The sequence below is a fragment of the Athene noctua genome, chromosome 26, assembly GCF_965140245.1.
Source record: "Athene noctua chromosome 26, bAthNoc1.hap1.1, whole genome shotgun sequence".
NCBI classification, from domain to species: domain Eukaryota; kingdom Metazoa; phylum Chordata; class Aves; order Strigiformes; family Strigidae; genus Athene; species Athene noctua.
Genome location: NC_134062.1, coordinates 590,145 through 615,961, shown reverse-complemented (window position 1 = coordinate 615,961; position 25,817 = coordinate 590,145). Strand labels below are relative to the sequence as shown.

The 25,817-nt window shown below is 53.4% G+C and overlaps 1 protein-coding gene across 6 annotated transcripts in view; it reads left to right on the top strand.

Annotated features, from left to right (window-relative positions):
* The window catches only part of CADM1 (cell adhesion molecule 1), a 156,029-nt gene that overhangs the window by 111,114 nt on the left and 19,098 nt on the right, over positions 1-25,817 (top strand). For 3 of the 6 annotated variants that reach the window (XM_074927623.1, XM_074927620.1, XM_074927619.1), the window contains exons 5-8: positions 629-784; positions 9,313-9,412; positions 12,211-12,383; positions 16,170-16,241. In XM_074927623.1, coding sequence (XP_074783724.1) covers positions 629-784; positions 9,313-9,412; positions 12,211-12,383; positions 16,170-16,241 — 501 coding nt within the window. The remainder of the gene's footprint in view (positions 1-628; positions 785-9,312; positions 9,413-12,210; positions 12,384-16,169; positions 16,242-25,817) is intronic. The other 3 variants (XM_074927624.1, XM_074927622.1, XM_074927625.1) reach the window with 1 other exon arrangement.

The window sequence follows — 25,817 nt, the reverse complement described above, 5'->3', positions numbered from 1 at the left end:
TTACTCGGAGGCAGGGAAAGGGAACTGCTGGGTTGTGAGTGGCAGGAAGGGGTAGCGTGGCTGATCAGAAAGCCAATCCTCTCGACATCAAGGGCTGTCACTTTCTGCATCTGGCCTCTGTTTCGCTTTAATATATTACACAGAAATATTTTGTGTTTGCTACAAAAGTTACTCAATGTTTTGACTGAGTTCTTCAGTAAAAAGCCACAGATAAGAGTGTTTGAAGGCAACGTGGCGGTGCGCTGTCAGCCAGCGCTTGCTGAGTTCCTGGAAAAATCCTCTTTCTCCTGCCTTGTCTTGTCTTTCCTTCCTCCTTGTTCGTGCGGCGCGTTGTGGCGTCCTCCAGCAGCCGGCCCCGCACGTGCCTCCCCCCTCTCCAGGCAGAGCCCTGCTGCCGTGCTTCAGCCCATCGATGCTACTTTCAATTCCGTTAATCTGTTTAATCACTTTTCTAGCTGTTTGTTGATTCAAGGGCGGGAGGGGATTTGTAGCTCATGGATGTCGGAGTTGGGGGTTTGGGGGCAGCGGCCGTTCAGGGGCAGCATCGTCCCGCGGAGCCGCGTGCCCCCCGCCCTGCACCACCCTCCCTCCATGGTCACGCTCCGCACGCTCTCTCCTCTCCCCGCAGGCAAGTCCGAGGTGGAGCAGTGGTCCGACATGTACACGGTGACCAGCCAGCTCTTGCTGAAGGTGGGACGGGAGGACGATGGCGTCCCCGTCATCTGCTTGGTGGATCACCCTGCTGTCAAAGACTTGCAGACGCAGCGTTACCTGGAAGTCATGTGTGAGTAGCAGAGCTTCTCATTCTCTTAATGTCTGAAATTGCTCACCAAGGAGTTCAGGAACTATTTGCTACGTGATAAAATTACAGCATAGATGGGGTTTATATCCCCTTGTATAAAAAGTGGAATCAAAATGTTGGGTACCACTTCACGGGTCAAGGCGTGACGTTTCCTAGCCCTCTGCGGTACGATAAATACTGTCTCTTAAGAACCAACTTTCTGTACGTAGAATTTGCATCATCAAAGGTTCCTGGCTGGGCTTTATAATAGTCAGAACAGATTAAATCTGAGTATTTTTCTTTTAGCAACCTACTTATCTCTTTGAAAAGCGCTTCTCTACTGCCACATCAAAGCGACCAGCCGCCATTGAGAGTTTACTGGCAAAAACTTGGTGCCGTCCAAAGGAATCTCAGTATTGTGCTTTGTGAAGGTGCAGCACCGGCTGGTTTTATAAACCAGAGTCACAGGAATTATGTGGAGTCTGTAGCAACACCACTGATTAAGGCCAAGCTGTTTCTGTAACGCTCCCAACGTGTTCGGTGCTAGTAACACATTTCACTTCATCCGGGACCCGCGCTGCTGCGTAGGGGGTTGCCGAGGTTTCGGAGCGGGTTCCTGGCAGGCTGGGGGTGCCACGCGCAGCCCTGCCCACCCTGCAGCCCGTGACGATGACGGAGCTGCTGCACACACACCCCCCGCTCCCCAAAGGGCTCCCCAGAGCAGAGTCAGGGCGTCCTCGCCGCGGGGTGGGGGTGCCCTGGGAAACCGGGCTGCGAGGGTGCTTCAGAGTGGTTCTGTTTGTAGGTTCGCTTCAACTCTAACGTTACATTAAAAGGGGAAGAGGAAGTTTTGTATTAATGTATTTCATCTGCTTCATTATGTAGTTTCATTATGAACATCTTGGTTACTATTCTCGTATCTCTGGAACTAGCGGGAAGCAACGTTCCTGTAATGAGGAAAACAGAAATGATCAGATACTTCTTAAATTGGCAGATACTAGATTTCTTGCTACTGTGCTAATGTGTAATTCATTTATGTAGACGTAATGTCCATTAACATTTCTGGTAGAGCTCCATTAGCTTTAATAATACATCAGCACCTTTGTGAGGTTTGATCAAATACTTAATGGGGGGAGAAGAAAAATCCCATCTCCCCTGTTGTGGAGGTGTTGAAATCTTGCCGGGTTTCTTCCCCTTGGGTGACAGGGTTGACATTTCCTTTGGGCTTCCTTTCAGAAATTCCTCTGAAATCCTGATTGTTGGCCGGGATAGGCCAGGGCCGCTGTTTCTGAAAAAAACTTGTCGTTTTTTCCATTCTTCCTGCGGTCAGTCCCTTGTCATCCGCAGCCGTTCCAGGGCTGCCCGTGCCGTGGAGGCCGACCCCGCAAGGTGCGGTTGTTGGGGTGCCCTGTGGGTACCCGTGGTGGTGCCGGGGAGCTCCCGCTGCGCCTGTCGCGCGGGTCCCTGCCCTCAGCACCGCTCTCGGCTCCCCTGGAGCGTGTCCGGGCCTCTGCATTTCCTACCTGCTGCCGGGCCTGAGCTGAGCGGGGAGCGGCAGTGGCAGAGCAAACGCCTCCCCTGGGGCCGGTCCCGCTTCACGCCGGTGACTTGTTGGCCGAGGGGAGAGCGTGAGGGGGAGGAAAATCCTCTTATCTTCCCGGGTGGGCAACTCACCAACAGCTCCCGCGGACGCGGGCTTGGCCCCTGGGGGAACGCGGATCCCCCCGTCGGGCCGAGGCGCTGGCCGTTGGCTTTCGGGGACGGGCTGGGCGCTGGGGCCGAGCCTGCGGTTCCCCGCAGCGGTTGCCTGTGGCGTGCTCAGGCCCCTGCCCGTACCTTCCCTCCCCGAGTCCTGCCCGTTCCCACCAAGGGCACAGCGCGTCCGCCTCTTCCCAACACCAGCAGGACACAGGGAAATGTTTTTCTCGGCAGATGTTGTATTTCTCTGCACTTAATGTGTCCAACTCGAGCATGAAATGCGTTGGGGAAGGACAGGAGGATGATGGATGGAGCCATCTCCAATAATGAGGTATTTTGTGTCTGACTAAATTTCAGAGTACGGAGAGATTTTTTCCAAGATGCAACTCAAGTTGTGGGGGGTTTTTCAGGTGAAAAAAAAAAAAAAGAAGCCTGCGTAGTTTGCAAAGTGGGGAAGGGAGGGCTGGGACGTTTGTCATCAGAGGACCCTACTCCAAACACAGAGGGCGCAGGCTCTGACCCGCGGGGGGGTTTGTGCCCTTTGGAGGCAAGCGAGCCTGAAATGAAAACAGTTGTTTGAAAAACAATTCATTTGAACGTTTTCTCGGTTGTTGTAGTTCAAAGAAAATTGCAGACTTGGGGTTTTGGGTTGTTAGAGTTTCTCAGTAACTTCTGGAAGGTGTTTCCAAGCGGCTGTTGGTGGTTCCTGGTTTCGGGAGGAAGGCGGCGGTGCTCGGGGCGGGGAGGGGCAGCGCACCCTCGGTCTCTGCGGGGTGGGGGTGCTCGCGGGGGCTCCTCCTGCCGTGCCAGCGCGGCCCGTGCACGGGCAGCCCGAGGTGCAATAGGGCGACTGTTGCCTGCGCTGCACTCGGGTTGTCTTGCTGCTGCCTTGGTCCCTCCCTGGGTGGTTCCAGGCATCTTCAGGTCCGATGGAGAGGGAGGACGGGTCTCTTGCTCCTCTTGTGCCTGGGGGGCTTCTGCTGCGGCACAGGAATAGACACAGAGTTCCCAGAAGAGCTGCCCTAATACGTGCCAATCACTCGGTACCGTGCCCTAAGCTGGACTGTAAAAATAAACAGGGAGTTCACAGCGCGTGTACCGGGCGGGGACTGTTTGCTGTTGTTGGCCAACAGCGAGTAAAGCTGGTTCTTGCTGAGTGTTCGCCCGTCCCACCCGCGGAGGAAGCGACAGGTTGTGTCTGTGCTGTGGCAGGGCCCGGCCCTGGGTGCAGGTCGGAGAGAAGCGCTTCCCCTTGAGCGTAGGCTGCGTCCGTGCGACGAGCTCTCGACAGGCCAGAGCCTCTGCGCTGCGGGTGGAACCCTCCCAGCCACGCTTGGAGGAATGGGGCCACGTCCTCCTGATGCCGGTAACGGCTCCGTGCCCGAGGAACAGCCCCGCCGTCAGCCTGGCCCCGCGCCGCGCGCGGCCGCAGCGTGGGTCTGCCTGGAGTCGCTCGCTTTGGGGGACTCAGCCCCGTCAGTGAGGGATGGGACAGCACCGCGTTGAGTGTAATTTTAGAAAGGAAATGAAGCAACAAAATGCATTAAAATATCATTAGGGAATTGAATGGAACCAGATACTCTCGGAGATATTTAAGTTCATCCTTCGTGGTACTTTTCCTTATCTCATTACGTGATACTGGAAGTGAAAGTGTCAAAGTCTTGATTTGGCATTTTCTCCGGGTTGGGGTTTTTTTGGCTTTTCTGAACTTAAAATTAATTGCACATTCATTTTTATGATACCTACACGTGTACTTTTAAAATATGCACCGATGGAATCTGTTCCAGCCTCTGCTGTTACGATGGGAGAATTTTTTGCACCCAATTATGTTAAAAATCAGCCATATATATGTATGCTGTCGCATCTCCAGTAATCCTTACATTTCTATCGAGTGCGAGTATTAATTGCATAGTATGCAGTGAAGTGATTAACATCAATGTAATTTATCATCTGGAGATTTCTAAAAACGAATAAATGAGTTGTTTTGTTCAGTGAGGTGTTGACCCTTCAGAAACTTTGATTTAAAGCTTTTTTTTTTTTTTTTCCTTTTAGTAAATATGAAAAGCACCACAATCAGCCAAGTGTTCAGTTATTTGATTTTCTGGGGCATTAGCCACTCTTGTTTGTGACATTTCCCAGTTGGGTGCTCGTTTGCAAGCTCATTAATAAGGTTTTCTCGGAGGGTTGTTGTTGGGAGCGGGGAGCACACGTTACGGCCCAGACTCCGCCTTTCGCCAAGCACTAAGCAGCGGCGTGTGCTTAAATATCGGCAAGGGAAATGTTTGTGCCCTCTGTCCCCGTCTGGCTTGGGCTCTGGCTCCTCCTGCTCCAAGCTAAGACTTTACCTTCCTTTAGTTGAGGGTGAATTTTGCAAAGTCGCGCTGGGGGTCACAAGGCTCTTCCAGACAAGTTATGAACTGCCAGTCATATGTTTATTTCTGATTTTAAACTCGGAATCTATTTATTTAATAGATTTCTGTATTTTGCCTGAAAATCAGCACTGCAGACTGTTGTCCTTGCCAGAGGTGAGGAGGAGATACCGGCCTGCCGGGTCTGGGCTGTCTCTGACGCAGACTTCATTTCCTGATAAGCAAACCCTCCTGATTTCAGGATAAAGGTGACAATTGTATTTACACCTGCGTATCAGGGTTAACTTCACTGGATCCTTTCATGCTGGAGAACACGCTCCCCCTGCTCTTCCCCCGGCGCGCCAGCCTGGTGAGATGCAGAAAGTGCCAGAAGTCGGGAGGTTTTAATAGTTTGTTGGGGCCACAGGACAAAGCGGAGACGAGGAGCTGGATAGAACAGTGCCCGTCTGAAGACAGACGCGGGGAGAGTTACCGGCGGGATCGTGCGGCTGGAGCTGAACTGCCGAGGGGCGCCGCGGCGCTGTGGGACGGCGCAGCTCCGCGAGCCCCAGCCCGCTCTCGGGAGCTTGTCCTCCTCGTTCCTATTTCCGTATGGTTTCCCCCCAAAGCATTGTGCATGGGAGGAAGGCTTCTGGCTGTCTCCCGAGCCCAGCTGGGAGCGCGCCGGCCGGGAGGGGCTGGCTGGCTTGTTGCTGGTGGTGGTTGGCGCGGGCGAGGAGGCGCCTGGCCTTCGGAAGAGAAGTAGCGTTTCCCAGAATGTTTTTACTGCGTTACTAATGAGTGCTGGGGCGCAGGCTCCGTGTTCGGAGCGGACAGATTGCTGCATCGTAGGAGCCCTGTCGCTTGCGCAGAGATTGCCGGAGGAGCAGGAGCTGCTGCGCTGTGATGACTCAACTCCGGCACGACTGGCGCGGCCCCAAAGATCGCGTACGTCCAGCGCGGCGCGGGGCTCCGCACCAGCCTCTCGCAGCCCTCGTGAACAGCGAGATCGCTGGACGGGAGCAGTGAAACCGCTGGATCCGAGGCCGACCCGGCCGCAGCATCGCGGGCCCCTGGGCACACGAGGAGGTCGGGCCTGCCGATCCCGCTGGTGAGGGGCTTGGAGGCGGCGGGCTCGTCTGCCTCAGAGATCAGAGCTTGGCCTGATGAAAGGAAATAGGTAGAAGTAATAGGCTTAGGCTTTTGTAAGGCACTGAACTGGGTATAACGTTTTATCTTGGCTGATTAATGAGATCTAAGCATTATCGATGGAGCGCACATTTAAATGGATTAAGAAATCACTAACTGGCAGATCTCAAAGGACAGTCATTAGGAAGTAATCAGCAAACGATGGTATTTTTAGAGCGAATGCACTGGCCTGGGTGCTTGGCCTGATGCTGTTCAATGCTCCCACAAAGCATTTGAAGTTCTTAAAAAGTCACTGTTAATAATCTTTGCTGATGGCGCAGAAACTGGGCGAGCAGCTCAGAGGGGGAAGAACTGGGACAAGTGCAGAATCGCTCGAGCGTTTTGTCACTTCAGAGCTGCGGGCGGGTGCAGCCTGGGCTGGGCGCTGCAGCGCCGAGGGGGGACGTGTCAGCTGGAGGCTGGCGAAGGGAAAAGACCGTCTCTTCGGGGGCGGGGGCAGGAGCATTACCCTGCACACCGTGTGCCTGTTGTAAAAGAAATCTCATCAAATGCAGAATGGGTTTGTAATAAGTTTTTCAAATTGGTTGCTGCTACAGCGTAACCTTTAGACTACTGGTATTTAACCTTGTATATCACTCTTAGCTTTTGAATGAATTTAGCTTAATAAAGGTGCCTTATTAAATTACTAGGCTGTTTTTTTAAGCTGCTAGAAATGAGTGTACTAGGAAATAGCTTTGGGTTGTTAGATCTAATTGGCTGCCAGTGGAGTATGTAGCGCCTCAGATGCACAGACACAAGCGTTTCTGTAGTAACCCTGCGCTAGGATATTTCAGTTCCAAGTCGAGGATTTCGGGCTGCTGGGATGCACTTGGGAAAAACTCCGCTGCTTCTCACCTGACGTCCCAGGTCGCCCTCTGGGATAGTCACGGCTGCAGACGCCAGCATTAGAACGTGGCCTTTTGATCAAGGGGCTGGTAGGTGACAAGCTGCTGGTTGAGAAAACCGTCACGACTCGAGCAGCGTAGGCTACTAACGTCACCGTCCCGTGCAGGAGCTGAGCTTGGGATCCCGTGGAGCTCGGCACTTCCCAAAGCTTTGCTGCCAGAGTCCTTAATCGGAAGAACATAAACTGACTTGGGCAGAGGAGCAATAGGAGTAGAACTGACACTTACCTAAAGGCACGTGTTTAGAAACAGGAAGAAAAGACCCCACCTCGAGATTTTTGGTTAAAGCAGGTGAAATGCTTTTTGTGTGCCATGAGCCTAGTTAGAATGTCGGTTCTCCCGAGTGCCCCGCCGGCGGGCTGAATCCCTCCGGCTCGGGAAGCGTTTTCCGAAGCATCCGCTGTGATCAGTGGCGTGCGGGCGGCGGGAGAGGCGTTTGCTGTGATAACGGGGGAACGCTCCTGCCCTCCCGGGGCCCGCTCGGCCGCCGCTGGAGCCTGGATTGCAGGTGCCGGTGCCGTCCCCGCGGCGCCCGGGCCGAACGGGGCGCGTTCGCTGGGCGAGCGAGCACCGTGGGGCTGGAGAGCTGAGGGGAAGGACTCGCCTCCCGGAGTCTGGGGAGAGCTCGCCGAGTTCCCCGCTCCTCCCCAGCGCCGCAAGCCCCCGGCCAATTCCTCCGGGTTGCCATAAGTCACTGTCAGCTGTAAACAGCTCGTTAGAAACGCTAAGATTGATCTAATGAAAACGGGACGGGCGCAACAGGCCGCGGAAGATGTTGCGCAGAGCTTTTGCAGCGCAGTGAGCTGCTGTCCTTGTGCTGCCCTGAAACGGGGCTGAGGAGGGTTTCTGCTCGTTCCACGGCGCGGCGGGCGGCAGCAGCCGCCTTTCTGGCGTGGGCTCCTGGGTACTGCCGCAAAGCAAATAATAAATAGTGAGCAGATGGCCGGGGGGGTGGGAGTTATGAATGAGAGCGCCGAGCATCGTGAGCACAGCGTTTCAGCTGCTGCTTGTGAGTTACTTGCTGCCTAATACTCGGTGTAACTCGTCCTCCTGGCGGTGCAGACCCGGCTCAGCGCGGCTTGTGCTGGGGCGCGCTCGGGGGCTCCTGCACCTCCGAGAGGGACCTTCGTGCCCTCCGCTCGCAACCGGAACGTGCCGCTGTCCCCCACGTCCGTCTGTCGCAGGGGCGAAGCGTTAACGCGTGTCCGGCCTGGCGAAGTCGCCCGCGTTTCCCGCGGGATTGGGGCTCGGCCCCTCGGACGCCCCGAAGCCTCCGTCAGCCTGCGGAGACGCCCGAGTCTCGTGGCTGCGAGGAGCATCTGGAAGGGGGATTAGGTTATAAAATGTTTGTGGTACAGTCATCTCAGGAGAGGATTTACTCGTGTAGCTTATTCCATTACTGAAAATTATGAGAGTTTAAATTGGTTAAATCCTGACACAGATTTTTTTTTTCTAATCTCTATTATTCCATAGGAGGCATGTTAATGAGTTAAACACAGTTAATAAAATGCAGCAAGCCAATATTTTTGGTAGCAGTTACTCTCCAAGGAAATAGAAACATTTAAATGGTTTCAACCTTTATGCATACTGATTTTTTTGCCTTCCTTTGTTCCTTACAGTTGAGTAAATTCCTGAAAAATATATATGGCTTAATGGCATTTGTAGCACTGAATTGATTTCTTGCACTGATAACATTTTAGCCACAGCTTAGTCTGCATTTTTAATCTGTGTTTCAGTTGTAGGAGGTAATGAATTTTTTAATTGTGGACTCCAGGTTTGCAGTGTGGCTTTTTTTTTTCCTGCAGGGTCTTGCTAAAGTGTTTTTGAGTTGCCTCCCTAACTATAAATGCTTTAATTCTCTGTGTTTATTTTAGGATTTAGATGAGCTTCGTTTGGACGCAATAAAACCTTCTGTTGTTTAAACAAAACCAGCAGTGGCTGTGACTTCTTTTGTGTCTCTAACAAGCATCTCTTGTAAAGCCCGGCGTATTAATATGCGTGGACGCCAAGTGTTGTCATACAGTAATATATGACACACGATAAAACCTATCAATTCCCAGCGCCGCAGATATCTCTGGTTTCACCTCAGCGCGAAGGCAAATGAGTTCCTCTTAGCTTGAGCGAGTTCAGAGATAAACTCCAGTGCAGCAAAACGTGTTTCCCGGAGACGGGTGGTGCTCCGGTCGGGGGCCGAGGTGCCGGTGGCTCCCCCTTTTCCTGCTGCTCCCCCTTGTCCCGCTGCCAGCCGGGGGCCGGTGCCGCACTCCCCACCGGTGAGGCTGACGGCACGGGCCGAGGACGGGCCGTGGCCGTCGTCGCTTCTCACGTCGGACGCGCGCAAATCCCGTCGGGCCTGACCCCACGATTTACCAGGTGTGTTTTTGCCCCGCAGATAAGCCTCAGGTGCGGGTGTCTCAGAACTACCCGGTGCAAGGCCTGACGAGAGAAGGGGAGCCGCTGGAGCTGACGTGCGCAGCGTTTGGAAAGCCACAGTAAGTTGGAGCCTTCCCCGGGCCGGAGCGGGGCGCCCGGCGGCGGCGGGGTCGCGCTGCAGAAGCCCGCGGGCGTTGTTTGGCCTCTGCGGCTGCTGCAGACGCTCAAAGGGTCACTCTCTGCTGCGGGGACGGCGCAGCAGCGCGAGGGAGAGACGCTTTCTGCACCCGAGCTTCTGCCGCACCGTCAAGGTGTCCGTTTTGGTTTGTGTTTATCCCACGTAACGAACGCCGAGGGCCGTCGGCTGGACGAGCTCCCCGGAGAGCTCTCCCCGGCCCCGCGGGCCCGCTCGGGTGCAGAGGGCAGGGTGCCCGGCCGAGCGCCTCTCCCCCGAGCGGCAGGCGGGCACGCGGCTGCACCAGGGCGCTGGGCGCTGGTGGAACTGGAGTGGCCCCCTGAGGTAAGGCAGTTTGTCTTTCTGCTTGGATTGACTCTGTGATGATTTTCCTCCCTTTTGGTGCCCTGTGTGGTTTTCATGAAGGACAAGTTTTATTCTTTCTCCTCTTCTTGCCATGCCCTTGAGGCTTTCTGACGTAGTGAAGACATTTATGCATCAGGAAAATCCTGGCAAGGGAGGATAGATTTTCTTCCACACTTTTGTTGTTCTAATTTGAGTTTTGTCGATTATTTTTTTTTTTTTTTTTAAAAACTTCCTCTTCCACTTGGATTTATGGCTGTCAAGTATTTCCTATCCTTTTTTATTTTCGTCATGTCCATAAGATTGCTGCAAACACCCCTGAGACGTGTCAGCACCTCCTGGTAGCACACCCAGAGCCGAGGAGTTCCCGCAGCTGTAGTGGAGCTGGAGCCCCCGTGCGAGTGCTCTGCTGCGGGCAGCGCAGGCAGCGCCAGGCAGCACAGCACGCTGGGCACGGGGGCAGCTTTGGGGCGCTGCCGTGCTCCGCGGCCGCCCCACCGCCTTGCCCGGGTTATTTGGTCCCTTCCTGCTTCCCAGTTCCTCCTGCTGGGCACGAGGCTGGTTCCTTCCCCGTACATTAGAGACTGGCACGTCCCTGCCGCATCCCATTTTAATATCTGCTCCCTGCTCAGGGTCTGCCAAAGCCCCTTTGCATTCCTCCTCTCACGGGTAACTGCAGTTCCCCCTCCCGTGTGCTATCATCTGGGAATTTAATGAATAGGCTCCTGTACTTCTTTCCTTCCAGGCTCTGACTAAGACCTAGACATGTTAAATAAGACAGACCCGTCTCCCCAGCAGCGTGCCATTTAACGTTACGGGGATGTTAGCGCTGTCCTAGGAAGTCGCTTATGTAGGTCACTTTACCTGGTCTCAGAGCGTTAGAAAACACCCAAGTAATGGGCTGTGTTCAGTCCTACGCTTTTAAAGCAGAGAGATCTCATAAAATCCTTTGCAGAGGTCTAAGACGGGCAGGGATGTTTTTCCAGTTAAACAAAATCATTCCTCTGCAAAACTGGGCAACATAGACACTGGGGGACGGAAGCTCAGAGGAAAAGAGCCCGGAGAGTAGAAATTCCTGTTTGGGCATTAATACAGCTCTTTTGTTAGGTTAGACCCAAACCCCCCCCCCAGAGACTGTGCCCAAAGCAGGTGGGTACTGGAACGGTCCCTCATCGGGCGCCCAGGGCGAGGCCCGTCTCTGAGGAGCCGGCCGCTGTGTAGCGCAGGCGGCGGGGGAAGCCGAGGGACCCCCACGTCACAAAGAGCCTTTGAGAACCGCAGCCTGGAGCGTCACCGGCCCTTCCACCCTCGCTGGGGGGACGCCGCCTTCCTGCTCCCCACACAGCTGCCGCTGCCCCGGCCGTGGCTCGCGTGCCGAGGGCGCGGACGCGAGGGGGAGCGTGCCAAGCCCGTGCCCGGAACCAGCCCTCGGCTCCAGCTGGTTTTGCTCAGGGTTGGGTCCGTCCTGGGAGCGTGTCCGGGAGCCTGGAGCCTCAGGTGCTGCGGCACCGTGGCAGCGCTCGGCCGTTGGGCGCCAGGAAGGGCCCAAGCTCCCGGCAGAGCCCGACCTCCACTCTGGGCCTAGGCGGGCTGGAAGCGGTTGTGCAGCGTAAAGCACAAGGGGCTCACTGCCAGGTTGCCCGGAAAATGCTGGGCTTTTCTGGCTGGGGAAGGCTGTCTCAGGAGCAGCTGATCCGTCCCCTTACTGCTGCTTAAAGACTGTAATAATAATAAATTTTTTAAAAAAATTCCCCCCTCCAAGGCCCACAGCACTCGCTTTCTTTACTGGCCCTAACAAAGCAGGCTGATGTCAGTCCCCGAACGATGCCGAGGTGACACTCGTTTTGGTTCCGGAGGCCGAGGGTGCCCTTGGCCAGGTGGGACGGGGGAGAGGAGAGGGACGTTCCTGTCTCCTGGCAGCTGAGGCGCTCCCAGCGAGCGGCACGGCCCCCGCTGAGGTGCAGAGCCCCGTCGCATTGCCCTGGGGAGGGGCTCAGGCTTGAGCCGGGGTACCTGCTCTGCCACCCGCTGTCCAGCTCGACACCCAGAGCACCCTGTGGATGCACATTTAGTCTGCAGCCTCCAAGATTTCAGGTTTACTGAATAAGTGAATGATTAACCACTAATGAACTTTCTTCCTGCTTGCATTAGTGTTTTCAGAAAATTTAAGGTCTGGATACAGTTTCCTGTTGGGTTAAAATAAATATAAAATGAGGAAGCCCGACAGCATCTGGGCTTGAGTAGTGCAAAAAAGTATGTGTTATTTCTTTACAGTTTTTCTTGGTTTGGGCTTTCTGTCTGTGGATGAACTATTGAAGATGCCATCTTTACCATAGGAAAATAGTAATGTGCTTGTTTCTTTTTCTCCCTCCTCTGTAGGCCTACGGACATGAGGTGGTTAAGAGTAGATGATGAGATGCCTCAACACGTTGTAGTGTCTGGTTCAAACCTTCTCATTAGTAACCTAAACAAAACAGATAATGGTACATACCGCTGTGAGGCTTCAAACGCGGTGGGGAAATCACATGCGGATTACATGCTGTTTGTATACGGTACGTGAGAAAAACCACCGTTCTTCTAGACTCATTTACACATATTTGCAACATACCGCGCTCTGAAAGCTTTGACAGAAGTTAACGTTTTGCTTAATGCAAGATTTACAGATAGCTCCCGGCACGTCGGCGGCGTGCGGGCTGGGGCAGGGGCTGGAAACCCTTTTCTTTTGCTTCTGCAAGTCTCGGTGTCGGGCATCGGGGGCAGAGCCCGGGCGGTGCCCGGGGAGCCCCTTCCCCCGGGGCTGCGCGCGTGGGCTGGCCGCGGCACGCCCGGGCTCTCGGGCGAAGCCAGAGCAGGGGCACGGGGAGAGCTGTGGAGTCCCCGGGCCTGACGGTTCTCCTCGGCCTTCTCCGATAATTCCTTTGCCTTTTTGTAATCCTTCTGTCGTGTCTTCGGCAGTGGGGCCGGGGGGGTGGTTCCAAGTCTTTCATTAGCAAGTTAAATTACTGAAGAGTCAGCCAGCATCCCCAGATAATTACAAACCAGTAAATAAACTGGAGGAATGAGATGCCTTAAGCCTCTCTGTGGCAGCTGAGCAGACGTTAAACCATGCCTCAGCATCTTTTTAAAGAGCCATTAAGTACCGACTTTAATTCTTCAGTTCCTCTGCATTATTTTGCCATCGCTTTAGACCTTGTGCTCCTGTCACGAGGCGTTGCATGTGGTGAAGATTCAGCAGGCACGTGAAGAGGGAACCCCCAGTTTAATTACGGACACTTCCCTTGGGCTGCATATTGAAACTTTACCTGCTACAAGTGGTTTTCGCGGGGCTGGGCAAAGCTCGTGGTGGGTGTTGCCTCTTACTCGGACGGGACAGTAACTCTCTTGGGGTTGAAGTTCATTCCATGCAACAGCCGCTTGAAGCTCTGCAGTCCAAGTCTTCCTGTACTTGCTCAGATGCAGATAAATAGTCAAGAGCCTCCCATCACTTGTCCGGATGCCCCTTGCACGTGAGCCAGTTTAAGCCCAGCCTTAGAAACTTGCCCAAAGACTGAAGAAAATGCCAAAGCTGCAGCTTTGAGCTGAAACCGAAGTGAACTACCACATCAGACAGGTAGTTTTCTAGTGCCTGTAGCTCCAAAAGAGTCCAGTTTGCAAAATGAAGTCAGGTATGCATTTCTGATGGAATAACTGGTATATTCATGCCATAAAAAAAGACCTCGATTACATCGGTGTTTAGAGAAACAACTACTGTTGTGGAAGATGAAGAAGTTGAAACAGGACGCAGGCATGTCCCCGTGAGATTACAGCTACGGAACGGTCCTGCCGTAAAGCAGGGGTAGACGAGGCGGTTTCATTCCTCGTGTGCTTTTCCATAGCTCTCTTGGCCCAGTCAGGGCTAGACGGACCACCTTAGTCACCGGGGATTTAGGGCTCGCAGGAACTTTTGCACTTGTTAAATTATTCTGCATTTTGGATGTGGGTGAGGACTAGGCCACATGGGGCTTCCTCAGGGCTGCTCCCCTCAGGTTTAAACCCCCGGGAGGAGACTTGAGGCAGTGTTAGTCAGAAGGAGGTGCAGGGTGCCGGGGGCTCAGGCGTCCGGCAGAGGCTTTGGCCATGTAGGGGAGGCCTTGGCCCAGCCTGGCCGGGGCCCGCGGGTGGATAACGGTTTTGTAGCCTATCACGTCCAGTTTCTGCCCATTTGGGAGCGTCCTGCCAGGATCCAGCGCTCTGGACAGCATAAAGAATCCTTCTAACCCCGAATTTAACAGGGCAGGAACCCCGAGGTGCTGGCGTGGAGGAAGCGTTGGGCCGTGGCCGCCTCCTGCCGCAGACCTGGGTGGGGCGGCCCCTGGAGGGCAGTTGTGCGGCGGGCACGGAGCCCGCCGCGGGGGCTCTTCCCGCCTCCAGCCCTCGAGCTGAGGCGGCGCGGGAGGGCGGGGGGGCCGGGCCTCGCGCAGTGCTCGCCGCTCGCCGGGGCAGCGCTCCCCCGGTCACCGAGACTTGGGAGCGGGGGCAGTGGCGGGCACAGTCCCTCTGGCACAGCTCTGCCGGAGACCCCCGCTCCGTACCAGAGGCCACGGCCGCAGTTCACCGGTTTCACGGGCTGATGGCTCTCAGCAGCCGGGGCTTGCACAATAACCGCGGCCGAGCTCCGCTGAACACCCCCTCTGCTGCGCACGTGGTGTGGGGATGCCTAATCACACTGACACACACCCCAAGCAGGTTTATTTTTAAAATTCATTTCACGCTTTTCCTCCCCGTGGGAGCGGGCAGACACGTTTGCCAGAAACTTCTAGCGCAGTTAGCACGCAATCATTATTTTTTTTTTGGCTTTTATCGAGGCAGAGCCTGCTGCAGAGCGTGTTCCCCGTGCAGCTCGGGGACTGGCCGGGCACTTTCCTCCCCCGGTTCTGCCTCGGCCCCCCCTGCTCCTGGGGGGACGTTGGTGCGAGGAGCGGGTCCGAGTGCCCTGCTGTCAGCGTAGGGGCTGGGACGCTCCACGTGTAGGGGAGGGACAGTAGCCGCTTAGAATATCACCGCAGATCAGCGCTCCCCAGCGGAGCAAACTCCGAGGTAACGTTTCTTAACTTTCGGGAAGTTGTACAGAATATAATAAAGGTGCAGCATATAATTAAAGTTCAGATGTCTTAATTAGGGAATCTGAGAGAGCTCGCTTGGAGATAAAAGAGTAGCAGATGTGTTAGTGATGAAAAGTTGACATGCTATAGAGGAAACCTAAAATCAAAAGCCCATGAAATGTTTCATGCTCCATTATTGCCGAATGAATCTGTAGTTCAAAGTCTTCCCGACTACTTAGCGTATTCAGTTTGATCATCTGGGCATTGATACGTATTTTTTCTTTTACATCTCCTCATATTTACCTTCTCCTGCCCAGTGATTTTGATGAGCCTGTGCCCCTGTACGTAACATAAATACCGTGAAGAGCGGCAGCGTTTGAGTCTCAGCAGGTCAAGTACGTCTGAGAAACGGTTCTCAGTCACGAAGAGAAACATCCCCGTGCCGAGAAACGTCCCCGTAGCCGTGTTTCTCATTAACAGTGCCCCAGTAGCAGCAACAGGAGCGTTCAACTGCAATTGTCAGAAAAATATCGACTTTTTTTTATTAAAAGGGCTTGGCGAAATTCTTCATACCTCGAAATTGAGATTTAGCAACGATGTTCTCATTTCTGTGTATTTGTTACTATCTTTGAAGCCGTTTGGAACATCCTGCCGAGGTGTAGTCGCAGAGGAGGGGTAGTGAAGTTGAGGGCCCGGGGCAGAAAGCGAGATCCATCTACGTGCTGTCGATCCTGAGCTTGTGAGGCGCAGCAGGGCCGCTCCCACAAACCTCCCACCCAAACGTAGACGTAGAGAACCAGCAAAGCACCACTGTGTCTCTCTCTGTACATGTAAACTGTGCTTTTTGTTGTGGAAAGTGTGCAGTTTATTTTTCTTATGCCTCTCCCATTCCATTTCTCTCTCTCTCATTGACTAATTTATGCTGGGTTTCATTTATGTTTTTAATTTTTTTTTAGCGTTGTAGAAGGCAAAACGGGGGAGAGTTTCGGGGCCAGATTCTCCAGCTAGAGTAAGTCCGCGCGCAGCTGCCGAGGTGCGGGCGAGCTCGAGGCCGTGTCCGGCTGCCGAGGATCTGGCCCGCTGTCCTTAAAGCCAGCTGGGCCGTCTCCACCTGGTTTTAGAGGAGGAAAGGCCTCCGACAGCCGTGCTGCTTCTTAGCGTCCTTGTTTCTCTCTGATCACGATTGACCGCTGTTGTGTTCTGCTTGTTTTTTCTTAATTTGCTTTTTTATTATTTTCCTTTTTATATTTTATCCAGATCCCCCCACAACTATCCCTCCTCCCACAACAACCACCACCACTACCACCACCATCCCTACCACCATCACAGGTATGGTACCTTCATAACCATTGGAAATGTCCTGAATGTTTATTGTCTTTTATGTATATAAGCAGAGCGTGAAGCCTGGGGAAAAACAACAAACAAATCACTTGCATTTTTTTATTATTTTTTTTCCTCAAATCCACCCACCGTACAGTGCAAGGCCTGGTCCGGCAGTTCGATGAGTCGGACAGTCCTTACCGCAGGTGTTTCTGAGACGTGGGAATTGCCGTGGCAGAAAAAGCCGTTAACTCGGTTACTGGTGGCTAATATTGGCTAACTTGGTGGCTAACTTTTAACCGAGCGGTCCAGACAGCCCTAGAGCTCGTTTAGTACAGACAGTTGTTGCAGCCTCAACCCCATCAGTAGCAATTTCCGAGCAATTTAGACTTGGAAGCAGGATGTTTGGTCTTCAGTAATTTAATTCGCCTCACGTGACTCGAGATGCTTTTTCCGATGCCTCGGTGTTCGGTCTGTCTCTGTGATAAGCCCTCTACCTCACTCTCCCAGAAAAGCGAATTCCACCAGTCATTTTTGGAGTCGAACATCATCTGTAGGTCCCTTTTTGAGGAGCTGGCTTTTAGCATTTTGAGTTTTTCCCCGCCTTGCGAGAAAAGATGAACAAAACCAACCGGCTGGTCACGAGACACCTCTCTCTTTCACACGCATCCCTCATACTTCCTCACTAGACCCAACTCTCTCCACTCATAAGGAAGGCTTTTCTGATTTATTTGTAATCATTTGCATTGTCATTTTTCTGATCTTTTCTATTTCAACTGCTGCTTTTGCTTTGGCTTGCTTTCCCCCCCCCCCCCTTGTTTTGAGGTAGAGGTGACAAACCGAAGGTGAGAATGGACCATTGAATAGCTAATGGCCTAATGTTTATTGTTGCTCTGAACCATCCCCTGTGTAAATGCCTTCATGTTTTATTTGCTTTTATGATGCTGCTCAGCTGACTCTAACCGTCCTGCTCAGGGTGTTTTGTGGCTTCTTTCCTTCTGAGGTTTTTGCAACCAAGTCAGACTCCGCTGGCATGGACAAGCAGTTGAAGTCTTTCTTCCAACGTGCCTTAACGTGCGCTGCGCGTGCGCCGTCTGCCATCGCCATCGTCTTGTCCAGACCTTCCCATTCCCTGTCTTCCTCTTTCCAGGTGCTTATCCATAAAACCGAGCTCCAGGCACCCAAGTTCAGATGCTTGAGACCCTCCACCGTGAAGGCTCTTTCCCGGTTTGCGATTTGCTGGCTTTGTTTCAGTTCTGTTTTTAATTTCTTAACTTAACCAGCTTTCATTTCAGAGTAGGTCTCAAACTTTGTTAGACTCTCCTTAAGAGCCATTTGCAGAGAAACTCGGTCCCGTGTAAATGGACGCGCAGACGGTTTTCTTGTGTTTTACGGTAATTTGTTCATGCTTTCAGTGAATTTTGGAAGGCTATAAGGAAGAATTTCTCTTGATGCTTGAATGACCCTGTTCAGTTTCTGTCGGTGCCCGCAAGCATTAAGGACTGTCCTTTTCCCGGGAACTGGATTGCGATCGGCCTGTGGTCTCAGGGATGGCCCCAGGACTGGCTTCCCACGCGCGCGCCGTCCTCGCCTGCCACGGCAGGCTCTCAGGTGTCGTGGCTGTTCCTCACAAAGAGCGGGTTTGTTGTTTGCTCTCCCACTGCAAGCGTTGCAACTTGTGTGTGAGTTTTCAGTAGCCTCCGGGCTTCTAGGCTCTCCTCCAAGGTAGTTTTCTAGCTCTTTGGTACTAAAGATAAGAAGGGGGGTGGGTGGTCCTTGGAGTCGGGACTGGCTATGACCAGGCCTCCTGTCGAGCGGATTTCCAGCGCAGCTGGGGCCTGCCTGCGGCTGTTGCTTGCCCGGGTCTGGCAGTGGCTCTGGCAGGGTTTCTGCCCCGCTGATGGCAGGGTGATGCCCCGGAGCTGCTTAGCGCCCACAGCTGCAGCTCGAGGTGCTTCTTGAGTCTGTGTCTCCAGCCGTAAGAACCCCCCCTTGAAGCCTTCCGACGGGGTTGTGTTGGACGGGGCAGCGCCGGGGTGAGGGGTTTCGGGGAAGGGAGGACCTGGCGTGCCGCTTTCCCAGCTGTCCTCGGCCGCTTTCCGTCAGAGCGAACTGTTGCCCTGCGGATCAGCGCTGCCCGTGGTGAGGGTGCTGCTCCCTGGGGAGGACGGTTTGTCGCACCCAGAGACGCGCTGGCCAGCGGCTCCTCGCGTGCTGCACAAGCTGAACCGTGGGTCGCTTTGGTATCAGCCTGGCAGAAGGACTTTGGGATCAGGAGCGTGTGGCTGTCCTCCTCCGTTTTTCTGCCACCTTTGCTTGCCGTGACGGAGGATCTAAAACCCCAAGGTCACTGACATCCCGCTGGCAAAACCCAGCTGGGTCCCCATCACCTCCTTGATGCGTTTCTGTATTGACTGTGAACTGCTGAAGAGGCCAGAAACGTAATGAAAATGGGATATTGTTCACCAATTCCAGCAGTTCCTGCTCACGATACGTAGGAAGATCAGTTAATGCTGATGAGAGAAATTTTTATATTCTTCCATGACACCGATCTAACGCTGAGTCTTCTTGATGTGGGTCTTCACGTCTCCTGCCCACAAGTCCAGCTGCTTCTCCCACAAAAAGCAGCTGAGGCTTCACCCCCCGCCTCGGCGCAGAGACCGGCACGTGTGTGTTTTCCAGGCAGCGTGATGCTGCAGAAACTTTTGTTCTTCAATAGTTAAGAGACTTTGTAGCTGGAAAAAATTAGGTCAAATTAACATAATCTCTAGAATTACATAGCATAGTAGTGTTGAAACACTTTTTAAAACCTCAAGAGACAACTGATACCTTAATTCCCATCATCACCAAAACGCTGAAATATTCTTCTCGTGCGATGGAAGTGCTTAGGTAGCAGACGGGGTGTTCCGTGTCTCAGCGGGGTGCGAGTCGTCTGCCAGCCAGCCGGGCTGAAAACCCTTCCTTAGGAGGCGGAGGACTTGAAATGTGCTTTATTTTGTCTTTTTCCTCCAACTTCTTATATAATTCTGGCCTAGTTCATCTCCCCTGAAGCCGTAGAGTAGTTCTGAAACTGTTGTCTTGCTTTCACTTTAAAAAAAAAAAAAAAGAGGAGAGAGGGACTTGTGCCAAAACAGTTCCGACGTCCAGAGCTGAGATTGTAGGCGTGCTGTCCTCCCCACAGACCGCCCCAGGAAAATAACGCTCTGGGGAGCAGTGCTTGGGAGTTAGGGAATTCATTTCTCCTGCTAAAACTGTCCGAGAGGAGAATCTGAAAGGGCTGGACGGCAGCTGCACGCGCGTGGTCAGTGCCTCCTCCTGTGCAGGTCCGGCGTCAGACGTGGTTTTCACTCGCTCCCACGCAGCCCTTCTCCTCCGAACACCTCCGCCAGGACGCGGACGCGCAGCCACGCCCCGGGAGTTTATCTCGGAGCGGTGACAGACGCCGCTCAGCGAGCACGAGGCAGAGCAGGAGGTGCCGCCAACGGGAGGGGACGGGCAGCGCGAGGGGCAGGCGTGTGGCAGGGGCTCCGCGCGCTCCCCGCGGGCTCCCTGGACCCACCCAAGCCCGTGCCCGGGGCGAAGGGGCCTGCTATCAGCCCCTCTTGCTCGACACACGTCCCGTCTTGCCACTGCTGCCGGCTCGGCCCGCGAAGGCACGCTAAGGCGCTTTTCTGGCAGGGAGGGCTCGGGGAAGGGCTCTGAAGAGCCGACCCGCTGCGCTGCTTCTTTCCAGGAGAAGGAGAAGCCGAGCAGTGGTGAAGTTTCCGAAACAGCACGACCTTTAAAGCTTTTCCTCTGTCGCTGCCGCTTTGCTTCGGTGTAGGTGCTTGAAAAGATTTCCTGCGTGACAGTTTGATCTTCCCCGTACATCCTCCGCCTGCATTGATATTCCGACCACCCTTTGGTGGTTCAGCTGTTATCGCCGAAAAGCCCTTTTTTTATCAGTTCGAATTGTCCTTGTGGCTTTGTTCATTAAGATGTACAATATGATACAGCCGAGCAAACTGCATAATTTGAATTACCCCTAGAGTTGTTCCTTGAAATGCTGGGCTTGGACAGCTGTTGTTTCCTGGGAGATAAAGGTTCTTAACAATCGCCCAGGCCTCATCTTCGGGCACCGCGCGGCGCAGAGCCTTTCAGCCGGCCTTTTCAGGCAGCTTCTGCTGCCTTCTGGTCTTGCTTAGCACATACACCTCCACACCGCGGGATCTACGGTATTATTTGTACATGCACATTTGCATTTATCCCACTTTCTCTGCAGATGGATCACGCAGGTGCCTTGGCAACAGTTTCAGCGGAGACCTGGGGGTGCGACGCGCCTGCACGTTACCCGTATTTCAAGCCTTGCAACGGATGCTGCCAGTTCTGCCCCCGCTGCCCGTCACGCAGCAGTGTGAACGGCCAGCTGGCAGATGCCACTGTGGCCTCTCTTTAATGCCACTTTAGACCGGACTTTAAACCCCACTGGTCCCTCAGAGTTTGTGGTGGCAGGAGGCGGGATGGTGTTCAGGCAGCTGAAACGTTGCTGCCAGTGGTTGTAGGTTCAGACTTCCCTGAGGTGCTGAAGCCTCCCGTGCTGCGGAAACACCCCGCGTCCCTCCTTGGGGCTGGGGATTTTTCTTGGCAGGAGCCGGTGGGCTCCATCTGACTGGAAGGTTGACCAGTGGGCGAGCTCCAAAGCAGGAGCTGTTCGTCGGCGCCGCGTGCCTGTCGCCCCTCGCCCAGGGGCCCGTCGTAGCTGAGCTCTCTCTTGGCCCGTGCCGGCGCGGGGCGAGCGCAGCGGCTCTGTCTGCCTGGCGTGGCCTCCCCACATGCCAGCTCTGGGGTCCACTAAACCCCACGATTTCGTGTCATCGGGGAAATATTAACGCGTGGGAATCTGAAAGTCTTTGAGGAGGAATAGTGTAGCAGGTCTTCAGAGCATGAATTCACATGCGGGAGAACTTCCTCAAGGTGAGGGATGATTTCAGCCTCCGTGGAAGTTTGTTCTTTTCTGCTTAGAGCTGGTTGTGTGACAACCTGCAGTGGCCCAGGGTTTACTCCGGCAGAACTCCGCGGAGGTGGTGGGCAGGAGCAGCGCAGGAGCGTTCCTCGCTCAGGTGACCCCGCGGTAGGTTGTGGGAGGCGAAGGGGCAGCGTGGGGATGGCCCAAGGACGCGCGTCCCTGCCGAACCGCCGCTGGGCGTCTCCTCAGGCACAGGCACGTGCGCGCGTCGCCGCTGGTGCTGGTGTCTGCGGGGAATCGCACCTAAACGGGACCCACGCTCCTTCCCAGCGCCCCCAAATGTGGGCGGGGGGGCGGCTCCAGCCCGGCTGCAGGGATCCCTTCACCGCGTTCTCTTCCCCGTTTTTGGGGCGCTCTCCCTTGCTGTGTGTCCAGGTGCTCAACGCCACCGTGCAGGCGCTCAGCCCGGTGATTTGTTCCCCAAAATTATTTATTATTTAACTTTTGCTTTCCGTTGAAGCCTCTGCATGTCCCTGGTGAAATGTCAAGTTAATTTAAAGATGATGCTGTGCTCTTCTGACATTTTCATCCAGGATGTGACTGCATTAAAGAGAATAAAGGAAGAGAGAGTAGCTGACAGGCCTGGTACAGAAAATAAAACGAAATAAGATTCAGTCTTCTAGTGCCGCATCCAGGTGGTAGCGGGCACGGTACTGGCAGGTCTGCTCTTGGTGGTGGTGGCACAGTGTAAGCGGTGCAGAAACCATCGTTCTGCTGGGCAGAAAACGTGCGTGTGTAAGAGAGCGAGGGCAGAGGGGGGTGGCAGAGGGCCTGTCCCCTCCGGGTGGCAGCGGCCAGCGCCCAAGGCGAGGGCAGAGCCCTGGGACGACCGCCCTGCCTGCCCAGCGCGGTGTTGGCTGCTGGTGGGACCGTGGGCAGGTGTGACTTTCACATGGTTGGGTTTAAATGAAACCCCAATCCTCGCAGATCTTTGTGGAAAAACACAAAAAGGCGTAGCCAGAGCCACAGCGCTAATTTCGGAATATTTTTGTTCTTGTCACACACAACTTCCATACAGATTGTGATTATTTTTGTGAAACATCTGGTGCGCAAATCAAAGTGTCTCTGGGGTGCATTGCAACATGCCCGCGCACAAAAGCTTTCGGCGCGAGCTGGAATCACGTTACGGAGGATCATCACAGAGTATCATCATGCAAAGTACATTTTTATCCATCCTTCCGAGGAGCGTTTAGCGAGGGAGAGCGTTTGCACCCCGGGGGGGGTGTCACCTCCTTTTCCCCTCGGCCATGTCACGGCGACGCAACATCCCTGCCGACGGCCAGCGGCGCTGGCTGGGGGAAGGACGGGGATCTTTGTAGGGCTCTTTACCAGCCGTAACGACCTGAAACAAAGCCACAGTCCTGGTTGTAATAGTGCGAGCTGGTCCCTGAGGCTGCTGTGAAAGCAGCAACGTGAAGGAATTCGCACTGGCCCCGGTCAGTAAATGTGAAGTAGTCTGGAAAATCAGGAAGAATAAGAGCTCCACAAGTCAGTGATCAGATTGGGTTTTGTTTTCAGTATAGAAAGCCATTTAAAAAGCAATATATTGAATGGATATCTATACTTACTAATAACGCTTTCAATTTTTTAAGAAAAGGGGCATTTTGCTGTTGTTCTGATGATGCGCTGTTGTAATTCTCCTCACAATAACTGTGTGTTTTTAAGCTCCAGTGTATCATGTGCTTCCGTACGGCTGCAGCACGGCAGCTCAAGCATTCAAGTTGGTGAATTTAATTTTGCTGCTGGGGTTTTAATATTCCTCCACCGTGCTCGTTCTGTTTGAGGCTGTGGACTAATTACGGACGAGTTTAAAGGGCCCAGTCTGTCACACTCCACAAACAGTTTGAAGTTGGAGAGAATCCATTTGAAAAAATGAGGAGGCTTGGCAATGGAGCTCGTAACTCAAGTAAATGTTGCCCAGATGCCTTCATGCAGTAATTTTATAAATGTGTGTATATATGTGTGCGTGCGCGCTTGTGTAGCTACCTAATGAGGTGGTGAGTGCCTAACACTTGGGTGTCATCCGAGTTTTCTTAGCTGGCAGGTAGCACCATCTGTGTGGCAGGACGCTGTGTGCCGGTGCTGTCGCTCGCTCGCGGCCTCAGCGACCGGCGCCGGGAGAAATCACAGTGAGGGGAAAGGCGCAGCTTTAGAGAGGCCAGGGGTTCTTTTCTTGGATACCATCTCCAATTATAAACCTGTCCCCCAGTGAATTTATCTACATGTAGATTTTGAAAGGCCATTGCATTGTTTTACTTCTCCCCATAGAACAAATTTTCTTGTGTTTCTGATGAGACTCGGGAAGAGAAGCCTTTATCTTGAGATGAGAAGTACCACGTTGAGCCTCTTTTTTTAATGTGCTTTCTCGGTTCTCTGCTTTGCCCCATCAAGTAAGCCAGCCCTTTTTGTGGCACCAACTTCAATTAATTTTAAATCGTTTTAAATGCTGAGCATCAGCTTCATGTGATCAGCTGATCTTTAAGGCCCCTTCCAACCCAGAGGATTCTGTGATTCCCTGATTGAGTGCCAGCTCCCCACACCGATGGCTCAGGACCAGAACGGTGCTTTTGTGTGACGGCAAAGCCTTTCATTGGCTTCGTTCAACCTTTGTTAAGTCAGAAACGTATCGAGGACTTTCTTGTTGGTCCATATTGGAGGAGAAAAGATGATTTTTCTTCTAGGACGTGGGGCAGAAGCCTAATCTCTGGGGTGCTGCCTGTCTGGTCCAGCACGTGGATGTGGCTGTTCTTGAACGCGAAGCAGAAGTCACTGGCACGTACCTGGAAGCCAGGGAGGCACGTTGGAAGTCGGCCAGTCCCTCTTAAAATTGTAGGTTGTCGTGGCGGCAGCATCGCAGGGCGGGGGCTGTTCCTTGGTGCGTGAGGCAGAGCAGCGGCGCCGTTGGGCGGACGCGGTTCTCCACGTGTTCATTAATGTCGTGCCAAAGCTACGTGACCATGTTTCTCTCCTCACCGCGTGACTGCTGCAGTCGGGTGCCTGCGTCGGGGCTGTTCTTTGCTTTTCTTTGCCATGAGATGATTCCTCTTCGGAGCGCTGTGTGTGTGCGATCCTCCTTCTCAAAGAAGATCTGGGATTGAGAAGGACTTCCAGGAAACTCCTTCTAAACTTTAACCGGTCTGTGTTTCCTATTGCAACCATCCAAACCATTTGCTAATCATAACTTTGTCATTCCAGCTGCAGCCAACATGTTGTTTGACTTGGATATTTGTTCGCACTTACAACCGCTTGAGAACTTTATTTTTTGTAACCTGTTGGTCTCTGTCCCCAGACGGGGAAGCGAGATGCACTGTCCAGTTTGCACTGTTTCTTGACTAATATCTCTTCCAGCACGTCAAGTTTGCTTTCAGCAGATTCTCTATTTAGCGTAAAAGCTGACGTAACTTTTTTTGTTTCAGGAAGACAGTAAATTGAGACTATTTGTAGATGCCAAGATGCTATCTCAGGAATTAATACTCAGTTTTACAACCCTTTCTAAACAACAGCTTTCCCCCCACCTTCACCCCCATTTTCCCCTTCACCATTTGCTTGGTTAAAACGAGGCATCGCTTGGGGATTGCAACCCGACAAGCAAGAAAAGCCCCGCTCTTGTTCTCCTTCCGCTTTGGACGGCTTCCCTCGCAGCCTCCGCCAGAGCTCCAGCAGGAGAACAAGCGCTCGCGTCTTTAAGCGTGCGTTAGGCTGGATTGCCAAGCTGAGAACAGTCTATGTTGGCAGTGGAAACAGGCTAATGACGGCTTGATAATCTGTTATGCAAATCTTGGTGCAGTTTGTTAAATTGTGCAGGGTTTATTTGTTTTGCTTCCATCATTAAAGCATGTAGACCTTGTATCTGTAAGTATTGTGTACTCCTTGTATGATTCTTGTCTCCACTGGTGCTTCAGGAATTCAGGCCTGGGCCTGTCCTCAGCTAAATTGCCAAGGGACGGGTCCTCCTTTCCCCGCTGCTGCCCGTGCCCGGGCGGGAGGACTGCCCGTCCGGGGCTCCTTGGACAGCATCCTAACGAGGGGAAACACCAATGGGAGTTGTCTGTCGTTGCTACAAAACTCAAGCTCAGGGCCGCTTTGCGGAAGGACGCGGCGGAGCGCTGCTCTGCGCTTACTCCTACAATGTTACTGGTTCAAACATCGCCTGCATCGAAGCGAGGAGAGTCGTGCGAAGCCTCGGCTGAGCTGTCAGCCCGAGGCTGTCGGTGGGGGTTTGCAGCGTTAGAGATACCTTGGGAGGAGCCAGCCTGCTAAAGCAAGAGACCAACATCACAGAACTCGTAGAACCCGACGAAGGGTAAATGAGTTTCAATGTAGAAATGACTGGCTTGTTTACTTAATGTGAATCAGTTGGGTTTAGACCTATTGGTGCAGAGGGAATACTGTAGGACGCTGTCAGAAAAGGCCGTCGGGTTTGGGTCAGTCTTTAAAACTGCCTGTTGCGAGCACCTGTGAAGGGGTGAAACATCTCTCCATTGGCAAGGCAGCAACCCCCGAGAAATTCCCAGCGGCACGAAATACGCGTGGAGTAAAGGCAGCCTGAGACGAGCGACAGGGAAAGCTCCAATTTATTT